The following is an 11,079-nucleotide window of genomic DNA, read 5'->3' as shown; positions in this document are numbered from 1 at the left end:
GGCGGGGCTCTGACGCACTTCCGGCTGCGCCGTCCCGCGGCCCGCCGAGCTGTCTCCCCGCGACCTGAGCGGCTGAGACTCACGGTGAGCCTGTTGGTCCCCGGTTATCGCGGCGGGTGGGGAGGGGTCGGTGGCCAGGTTTAGGGAGGGACAGGGGGACTGACTTAGCGGCTATGGTCTCCGGGAATCTCCGACTGGCCCTAGCGGGGCTGTGGGGAGGGGCCCCGGTCCCTGCCCAGCCCGTGCTGGTGGAGGCGCCTGCTCTCTGGAATGGCTTTTCCACCCCCTGGGGCTTTAACAAATGAAACCTTGTCTCCTCTGCGCCCCAGAGGAGCTTTCTTTTGTGCTCTCTCGAGCCGAGCCGTTCGTTAGTCGGCCTGGGGCTGCCCGCCCTTCCTTCCGTGGCTCTCAATTAGGTCTGAACTCGGGGCTCATTGTTATAAGTAACGTCCGATGGGTGGGAACCTCCTGTGGGAAGCGGCATCTTGGCAGCCGCGGGCCGTGCCCAGCTCCTTCGGGCTGCGCTCAGGTTGGAAAGCTTACGCACAACGGAGATCTGGTCCGGTTTGGAAACGTTTTTTAGAGGACCGATTATAAGTAGGGTGTAAAGAGAGGTGATTTGGCTGGGGAGAGAGATTTGGAAAGCCATGCTATATAAGGAAAAGTTTAAGTACTGTGGACCGGGGGATAAAAACCACGGTGGAGAGGAAACAATCTAGGTAGCTCCAAACAAAATTTCACTGTAGTTGAAGACCATGTGAGTTGTGTGAGCCTTTGTTTTCTCTTCACTTGCTTTTTGAGTTTATATACACTTTAAGAAAAACTCGAATGCCAAGACCAGGAGAGCATCCCAAAATGAATCTTTACACAAACTCCGCGTGACCAAATGTTAAATTACTGGTTTGCTTCAGGGAGGGAAAAAATAATAATGTCAAGACAGTTTATTATCCAAATTTTAAATGTTTAAAATTCTTGCCATTGAAGATTCCAACGTCCGTGGAACCATTTCGTTGAGGCTTTAATTTGCCTTTCTCTTTTCCCCTCTCCCCACTTTTTTTTAAGAGTTCCTGCTTACTTTGTTTTTTTTTTTTTTTTAAGAGAGAGAGAATTTTTTAATATTTATTTTTTAGTTCTCGGCCCTGCTTACTTTGAATTTGTAATTCTCCTGCCTTAGCCTCAGTGAGCTCCTATTACAGGCATGCATCACCACATCTGGGACAGTTCTTTTCTTATTACTAAGATTGTGCACGTTTTTCTGAATTAATTAGTAAGCTGAGACAGGAATGAAACAGAATCCTACATGATTATTAGATCTTAGTGGAACATAGAGAATAAGGAGAGGAGTGATGAGACCTAGTGGAGAGATAGAGGGCCAATTGTGATTCTGTCTGTCGAGCACAATCATGACGCTTTATTCCAGGAGATTAGATGGCACTTCTCCCCCCGCCTCAGTTTTTCTAGTAGTCCTGCACTTGGGTGATTCGGTGGCTATACTAGGTGCAGACAGAGACCAGTGTGAAGGTGCTGAAGCTGGTCCACTCTGTCAGAACATCTAATGGCATCTCTTAGGATGCTTCAGGATTTGTGTTTTTAATTAAAAAACCTAAGTGTATGAGGCTGGGCATGGTGGCAGGTGTCGTAATCCCAGCAGCTTGAGAGGCTGAGGCTAGAGAATGCTGAGTTCAAAGCCAGCCTCAGCAACAGTGAGGTGATAAGCAACTCAATGAGACCCTGTCTCTAAATAAAATATAAAATAGGGCTGGGGATATGGCTTAGGGGTTGAGTGCCTCTGAGTTCAATCCCTGGGTTGGGGATGTGGCTCAATGGTTAAGCGCCCCTGGGTTCAATTCCCAGTACCAAAAAGAGAGAGAGAGAGAAAGAGTTACAATCTTAAAAGTCTGCAAGCTAAATTGACCAGGGCAAGTTGTCTAGCATGAGGGGAAACAACTGTCCTTGGGGACAAATGAGTCAGGGGGGCTGGGGCTCAGTGGCAGAGTGCTTTCCTAGCAAGCATGAGGCACTGGGTTCAATCCCCAGCACCACATAAAATTAAAAAAAAAAAAACTAAATAAACAAAATAAGAGTATTGTGTTCATCTACAACTCTGTGTGTGTGTGTGTGTGTGTGTGTGTGTATTTATTTATTTATTAAAAAAAAGAATCAGAGCCAGGCTGCCTTGTTCAGTGCTAGATTGCTTCATCCAGGGTTCATGAGGAAAGAATCTGGGTAGGACATGATCTTTTCTCTAGGCACAGTATGTTCTTGGTCTGTACTGGTTTCAAACCTAGAGCTGTTTTTACCTCACTAAGGGAGCATTGTAGTTAATTTTAAGTCCAGTTCATTCATTCATACACTCCACAAAATCTTTTGTTTTAAGAGACAGGGTCTTCTTCTATTTCCCAGGCTAGCCCCAAACTCTGGCTCAAGCAATCCTCGTGCCTCAGTCTCCACTCCACTTTATTGAGCATCTGTTATATACCAGACGTGTGCTAGACTCCCATTCTATTCACTCCTCAGTGAATAGTTTACATAGTAAACTAAAGCTCCTGTTCTCTTTCCACTTTATATTGTCTTACCTTCAGCTACAACTTATCACTTGAGCTTTCTGCTGCTCAGTGACTTATTCAGAGATTCTTCAGTCTTACCCTCAACTGTAGGGTACTTCCCAAGCTAGTTCACACCCCAGATTCAAGTAGTTCTTTTTTAGTATTAAAAATACTTTGATTATTTAAAAATAACATTCCTCAGCTGGGATATAGCAGCCACGCCCATTACCCTAGTGACTTGGAAGACAGTAGAATAGCAAGTTCAAGGCCAGACTGAGCAACAAAAAGGCCCTATCTCAAAATTTTAAAATAAATAAAAAGGGCTGAGGATATAGCTTAGTGGTAGAGAATCCTTGGTTTGATTTCTCGTGCCATAGAAATAAATAAATAAGTTTCTTGGCTGGTTAAATTTTTCTTACTACATCAAAGGATACCACAAACTCTCCATATTCATCTTTTCTACAAATTTTTAAAGACTGTTGGCTTTCATTTCCCAAACTGATTATTCATTGGTAGTTCCTGAAGATGGAGAATGGCATTTTCCTATTTTGGAGTATTTGGTGAAAGTGGTAGCATTGAAAATATCCTAAGACGGACGTTCCATAATTTAAACAACAAAAGCTAAAAGTCTTGTTTGGTGTTGGCTAACCCCTTATTTCCTAGCCTCAAATTTAGCCAGAGAATCCTTTATTTGGATGATTGGCTTTAGTTCTGAAATAGTGCTGTATGTTTTTCTTGCTATGCCGTAGTTTCCCTTCTCATGTTTTGAGCTTCCTGCTGATGTTTGTGATTCTATTGCTAAGCATTCCACCAACATTAATTTCATAAATACAAACCTTCTCCATACAGCACCAGCAATAAAAACTATTTAGTTTGTCAAAGGACTATTTGTAATACCTTTAAAGATTTTTTGATTACGAAAGAAGTAATATATATTCTTTTTTAAAAATTTGGAAATCCAAACAAGAAAAGAATGTGGAAATTCTCTATCATTACATAACCCAGCAATGTCACTGTTAATTAAGTTTTGGTCTTTTTCCCTCGTTATGTTTGTACTATGCACATATTTATCACTTTTTATACCTCGAGGTGCTGGCAAGCCAGATCCAGGGAGATTGATGCATGTACAAAACTAGCTTATTTGGTGTTTTAATGTGCTAGGTCGAGATGTACTACAAGTCCTCCTTCAGGTTTTATAAAGTATTTATAGATCCTCTTTACAGTCTTTACAGTTATTATCAGTGTAATTTCATGTAGGTGTTTTAAGTATTTCTCTTTTTTAGGACTGGCAGAATTTTGCTCTTCTAGATAGCCATATTCAACATAGGATGCCTAGATGTCTTGAAAGATGCTGCTTAAGATTTGAAAACAGGAAGATCAGTCACAAACATAAGACTTTGATTAATTTATGTATTTTTTTCTAAAATATGCTTAATAAGTGCCAGTAATTATAGACTGATTCTTTTGTCTATTTATTTACCATCTCCCCTATTATAAAAGTTTGAAAGCTCCCAGAGGGTGGGGTGTGTGTTGTACTTGCCTACTGCAGCCCTAGCACCATCCGCATGACAGGTATTCTAACATTGAATGAATAGACTTCATGGCAAATGAAGAGAATCGAAGTGATTATGTTATTACTTGTGTGTTGCTATTCTCATGTGTCAATAGCCTTAAAGATTTAGAGTATTTAAAATTTAAAAGAAAAGATACTTTAAACATTTAAAAAAATATTTTAGTTACAGATGCACACAGTACTTTATTTTATTTTTAAGCGATGCTGACGATCGATCCCAGTGCTTCATAGATACTAGGCAAATGCTCTACCACTGAGCTACAACTCCAGCCTTACTTTGAGCATTTTTTTTGTATCCTCTATTTTGAGTGTCATTTTGTCAAAATAAATATCACAATAAGAATACATGTCACTTTTAGTCTATTCTCTGTCATTCCACCTGCCTTTCTGTTAAAAAGCTAAAGACATTTAAAAACTTGTATATGCCCTACTTAAAATGGGTCAAGTGAAGCTCAAAATTATGTCTTTAATTACACTTCATTATTGTATGTTAATTAATTCCAACCTCATACCTGGTTATGCCAACAAACCCAGTTATTTGACTACTAAATTTTTAAAAAATATATTTCAATATAGATAGAAACAATAACTTTTTTATTTTATGTGGTGTGAGGATTGAACCCAGTGCCTCATACTAAGCAGGTGTTCTACCATTGAGCCACAAACCCAGCCCTTGACTAGTAAATTTTTAATGTTCAAGTGAAATAAATGTCTTAGGTTCAAACAGACAGTATTTGACCACTAGATAGCTTGTTGAATGTTCAGAAACTAAGGTATCTCTAGTTGTAAGATTGTGAAACAGTTTTTGGAGTAAATTAATCTGATTTTAAAATTATGCCACACAGCACTTTTTAGGAAGGTAGAGACACAACACAGTAAAATCAAAGTAGGCTATCAAAGCTGACTCCAGAATAATTTTGAATAATAATTTTGGTCATAATTTCTGCAATATCCTGTACTAAAAGTATGTCGATAAAAACAAACAAAAAAAGTCACTTTTTCATTTGGTGATTTTATGGTGACCGTATTTTCATAGGTTTAACGTGTGGCCCTAAGGAACCAGAAACCCAAAAGAACCAAAATTCCTGCTCCACAAAGCCTGCCCTAGAGAAGCCATTTCTGGAGTCTGTATGATGACCAAGGTGGTGGGCATGGCCACAGTTCTGGGCCCCAGGCCCCCTCAGGATCAGGTGGGGCCTGTGACTGTGAAAGTCGAGGATGAAGAAGAGAAAGGGAAGTGCCTTCCCAGCCTGGAGATGTTCCGTCAACGCTTTAGGCAGTTTGGGTACCATGACACCCCTGGGCCCCGGGAGGCCCTGAGCCAGCTCCGGGTGCTCTGCTGTGAGTGGCTGAGGCCGGAGATCCATACCAAGGAGCAGATCCTGGAGTTGCTGGTGCTGGAGCAGTTCCTGACCATCCTGCCCCAGGAACTTCAGGCCTGGGTGCAGGACCATTGCCCAGAGAGTGCCGAAGAGGCCGTCACTCTCCTGGAAGATCTGGAGCGAGAACTGGATGAACCAGCACTGCAGGTAGGGAAGGGGGGCTTTTTAAATTTCAGATATTAAAAGCATAGCATTCCCTGCAGGAACACGGATTTGTCCATTCAACCAAATTAGCTGGGTAGAATTACTGTGAGTTGGACCATTTTCCTTGTAAGTTTTCTTCTCCTGTCCTAAACTACCTTTAATCTTGAGGATCCAGTAGGATGGATGTTTTTCTTTTCTTTCCCTAGTTTTTCCCTGAGATATTTCATTCTAATATGAGCTGTGCACAAACCCAGCCATTTCTTACTGTTTCTAGGTTTCAACTCCAAATGAACAGAAACAAGTGTGGGAGAAGACATCATCTTCAGGAAGTGCCAAGGCATCCCTGAGCAGCATGCAGACACAGTCTGTGGAGACCAGTCCCAAGTATGAATCCTGGGGGCCTCTGTATATCCAAGAGACTGGTGAGGAGCAGGATTACACTCAGGATCCAAGAAAAAGTCAAGGTGAGCACCATCTCACAGGGCCCTGGCCTTCATAGTTGAAGAAGGAGAAGGATCCATAGTTTCTGGTGTGTAGTGACTCCTGGTGTGTAGTGACTCCTGGATTGACTTGACTAGCAGGCTAACTAAGCAAAGTAGTTTCCTTTCTTTCCCACATTTAACTGTATCACCAGGGTCCTGGTGTGGCAACAGATGGCACACTCTTAGAGGGCCAAGTGAAATGAGTTAGGTAAAGGACTTTACAGAGTTGTGTACAGCCAATGACGGGTAGAGCACCCTAGACAGCAATGTAAAGGTATTATTATCACCAGATGTGGTGGTGCATGCCTGTAATAACCCAACTATCAAGAGGTCGAGGCAGGAAGATTATAAGTTCAGAGCCAGTCTGGGCAACTAAGCAAACCCTGTCAAAAAAAAAAAAAAAAAAAGTAAAAAGGACCAGGGATAGAAATATAGCTCAGTGGTTAAGCTCCCCAGGGTTCAGTTCCCAGTACCATTTAAGGGAGGAGGGCATTACTCTCTATAAGCCTAAAGGGTCGAGAAAGAGGACTTGTCACCAGAGTCTGATGAGAGCTGTAGCCTTGGTTGAGGGAGGAGGGAGGCACTTGATAGGAGCTGTGGCTGTAGACCCTGTCATCAGATAGAGAGCAAAGGGAATAAATACCCCAGTTTGACGCTGCTCTTGCCCACACATCTTCTGCTAGTGTTCCCTAGACACCCCTGGCAGCCAGATCAGGACAAACAAGACAGTTGTACAGTCCTCTAGCGGGTACAGAGCAAGAAACAATGGATCGGGAAAGAATGAATGGAAGATAACTGGCATCCTCCTTTCTGAAGCTAGCAGGTCACAGCTGAATTGGGATAGCTGTACTTCCCTGCTCAAATCCACAGATCATAGTTTACAGAACAGTCTTAGACACTATAGATGGTTTTCCCCTTTGTTATTTCATACTAATGGTTTCTATGCTCATACTATCATTTCCTAAAAGAATTACAACTAAATCTTAAAATATTTAATGTTTAGTTATGTTTATGAAAACATGGGACATTATTCCAGATATTATAGTCCACCAGGGCTTTGCTCAAGTGTAGGTGGTGTAATCGCTAATCATGTGTATGTTGTGCTTTCATGAGCAGAGTCCATAGCCCTCAGAAATCTCCATGAGATGTTACCATGTCCCACACACATGGAATTCCATCTTAGAAACAGGGGTGGGGTTTTTGTTTGTTTGTTTGTTTGTTTCTATATTGGGGATTGAACTCAGGGGTGCTTAACCACTAGCAAATCCCTAGTCCTTTTTTTATATTTTATTTTGAGACAGGGCCTCACTAAGTTGCTGAGGCTGGCCTTGAACTTGTGATCCTCCTGCCTCAGCCTCCCAAGCCACTGGGGTTATGGGTGTGTACCACCATGCCTGGCTGGAAACAGAGTTTTGATCTCTGTTAATCATATTCTCTGGGAAAAGTTAAAAAAAAAAAAAAAAAGGGAACTGTCTGGCTAAATTTAAATAGTTAATGCCAATTCTTCTCTCTAGTCATTTGGAGCCTTCTGGGAGTTTCTAGACTACTTAAAGTTATAGATAGCCATAATGGTTAGTTTTATTTTCTGTTTCTCTTGGCATAGTCACTTGGCAGTGCTGCCCAGAGGAGAGGTTGAGAGGAAGGATTATCAGAGCCAGTAGCAGGCTCAGGTTTTAGTGTCCAAATGGGGAGAAAAGACAGGTTCTTGAGCCCTCCTGAGGGAAAGGAAATTTCTGAAAGCCTTGCATGAAGACCCAAAAGGTTATACACTAACTGTGAAAAGTCTTGTTAGGCCCAAAGAACGATCCTACTAGCATGGGATCTAGAACCGAAGTTTGCCAATCTAAGTGGAGATAGAAGCATACCCAGAGACATTGAAACCCTAGACAGCTACCTTAGTAGGAGATCTGACTTTATTTTACCTGAATGGTACAGAAACCTCCAAGCCAAGAATTTAACATAAGCCTTGGTTCTCAGTACGTGACAGAGCAAATGTGAAGCTACAGACCGTGTATTCCAGCAAATTCTAGACTATTCCAGGCTGTACAGTTATTTAGAGTGAGAGTTGGGGGGGATAAAGCCTTTCTAAGAAATAAAAGTTATAAAATTATGAAATACCCAAGGGAGAATAAGAGTCAGTAGACACAAACAGAAGGAAAATTAAAGCTCAATTATCTGTGATAATGGAACATCGATGTAAATCACTTTAAGTTGGTTTCAAATAAATTAATACAAATCATTGCAATCTCAAGATAGTAAGAAGCTGTTGGGGGAGGGATAAACAGGCAGCTTTGATTAAAAACAAAATAGAGTTTCTGAACATGAAAACTGTGGTCAATAAAATGAACACAGTGGCTGTTTTAAACAGTTAAAGAGATGATTAGTGGACTGAGGGGTAAACTGAGAAAGTTACCTGAAATGCTGCATGGAAAGAAGAGATGGAAGGCGCTGAGAGTAGTGGGGAGTGGGCAGGCCATACAGCTCTGTTTAACATCAGTTCCAGGGGAGAATAGAGTTGGGAGAGACTGAGATTATCCAGAAGTGATGAAAGACACAAAGACTCAAATTCAGGAAATAAACCAAGTGAGCTGAATGTCCCTGAGCTAAATGTCCCTAAAAAACTGTTTTTCTTTTCTTTTTTTTTTTAATCTTTATTTTATTTATTTATGTTTATGTGGTGCTGAGGATCGAACCCAGGGCCTTGCTTGTGCTAGGCGAGTGCTCTACCACTCACAATCCCAGCCTCAGAAAACTGTTTTTCAAAGCCTGCTTCATTAGACTACTTTCGAAATCTTAACTTGTATTAAGTTACTTTTATTTATGTTAAGTAAGATGTACGTGCTACACATAGCTCATGGCTCATGCAGTAACTCAAAATGTCGCCAAGGGATTGCTTCTTATGAAAAGTGAATAGGAGGATGAAGAGAGAGAGGGAGAGAGAGAGAAAAACGGGTTTCATGGAGGGATAACAGTTCTCCACAAGAGCCTGTTTTTCAGAGTGCATTTCTCATAGTCCCCTTTTCCACAAATGGTTAAAATGACTTTGATAAAGTGTTAACTACCTAGCAAAATGCTTTAAACTGGTTCAGTCTGATATTGTCACTAATGATAAGACATAGCCAGCATTAGTTAAATGGTGAGTTAACCCCCATTCATATTAGTCCTGATCTGGAATCAGAATGAATGTAAATGGGACTGAATGCCCTGAAAGTTCTTCATCACTTTCATATTCGGTTCTGTGGGAATGCAGGTTCTGTGAGTTTGCTGCTTAGCCTCATCTCCCTTAAGTTATTTTTGTTCCTTAATCAGCTTTGGTCATTGTTCCTGCCTGAGCATCATTCGTCTCCTTTGCTCCTATTCAGATGTGCTTATTTTCCTGTTTATACCTTGTGCCATATATATGAAGCTTTCATGGCAGAAATGTTCATGTACTCATCAGACCATTGTAGCTTGTGGTAGGGAGCTTATGTGTGACGATCCTATTTCTCTTTTAACTGTTTCTTCCTCTTAATAGGAAACAACAAGCATATCCTTTCTCCATTTCTTGTTTCAGACTATAAACTGGATCCCCATAATGAGGAATCAGCAGATGAGCAGAAAAGTTCTGAAGAAGAGTCTCATGCAGATGGACTCAAAGGGGATATCATTCCTGTGATTGTTGCCAATAAGTGTGGGGCCAGGTCAGAAAGGCAGTGGGGGAACCTTGGAAAGGAAAGAGGAACAAAAACCCCTCTTCAAGACACAGGTTCCAAGAAAGGGGCAGAATCAGTACACACTAAACCCACCCCAGGAGAGAGACGTTACATATGTGCCGAGTGTGGGAAAGCCTTTAGTAATAGCTCGAATCTTACCAAACACCGGAGAACGCACACTGGGGAGAAACCTTATGTGTGCACCAAGTGTGGGAAGGCTTTCAGCCATAGCTCAAACCTTACCCTCCATTACAGAACACACCTGGTGGAGCGGCCCTATGACTGTAAGTGTGGAAAAGCCTTTGGGCAGAGCTCAGACCTCCTTAAGCATCAGAGAATGCACACGGAAGAGGCGCCCTATCAGTGTAAAGATTGTGGAAAGGCTTTCAGTGGTAAAGGCAGCCTCATTCGACACTATCGCATCCACACTGGGGAGAAGCCCTATCAGTGTAATGAGTGTGGAAAGAGCTTTAGCCAGCATGCAGGTCTCAGTTCACATCAGCGCCTCCACACTGGAGAGAAGCCCTATAAATGTAAGGAGTGTGGGAAAGCCTTCAACCACAGCTCAAATTTTAATAAACATCATAGAATCCACACTGGGGAAAAGCCCTATTGGTGTAATCATTGTGGAAAAACCTTCTGTAGCAAGTCAAATCTTTCTAAACATCAAAGAGTCCACACTGGAGAGGGAGAAGTACTATAATTGTCAAGTATCCCTCTTTCATTATTGTTTTCGTAAACTTTAGAACGTAAATGGTAGGGAGAAGCCCGTGATGCAGTAAACTCTGTTGATAGATTTTGTTCCACCCACCATCAGGGATGCCTGTGGAGTGACAGCTCCACAGCACTCAAAGGCAGGAGGTCCCCTCCCCATACTTCAGGACCCAGCAAACCATGCCAGCATTGCCTTCTGCATAAACTGATGTATATCCAGTATAATTAAGAAATATTAAAACTGTTTAACCTTTCAATGTATATTCCAGAGTTATAACTTGTGAAGAATTGATAACACTGAACACAGTTTAATTGAATTCAGAATAAACATGTAACATCATATCATGCCTCAGGACTATTATTGTGATACATGACGTACTATCAAAACTGACTATAAAACTATTACTACTGGTTTAGCTCTTAGAAATTTTGAGTTGGGGGTAAGTAAAGCTTTTGTTACTTGTGAATGTATATATGAGAGGTTGTGGTAGAGTGTGTATAGAAGCTACATTTTGGTCTACATTGTGCTTTTTCCCCTACGTATTA

At 41.6% G+C, this 11,079-nt stretch overlaps 1 protein-coding gene across 1 annotated transcript; it reads left to right on the top strand.

The window, feature by feature from the left end:
* The first annotated feature begins 5,155 nt into the window (after positions 1 to 5,155).
* On the top strand, positions 5,156 to 10,873 carry ZSCAN21 (zinc finger and SCAN domain containing 21). The gene is given in 4 exon segments (XM_081296840.1): positions 5,156 to 5,648; positions 5,920 to 6,109; positions 9,681 to 9,937; positions 9,939 to 10,873. Coding segments are annotated over 4 exon segments (1,473 nt in total). The 5' UTR covers positions 5,156 to 5,249; the 3' UTR covers positions 10,566 to 10,873.
* Positions 10,874 to 11,079: the final 206 nt, after the last annotated feature.

The sequence above is a fragment of the Spermophilus citellus genome (assembly GCF_964194105.1).
Source record: "Spermophilus citellus genome assembly, chromosome: 6".
Taxonomy (NCBI): domain Eukaryota; kingdom Metazoa; phylum Chordata; class Mammalia; order Rodentia; family Sciuridae; genus Spermophilus; species Spermophilus citellus.
Note: the sequence above shows the minus strand (reverse complement) of the source record. Positions and strands in the feature narration are given on the sequence as shown.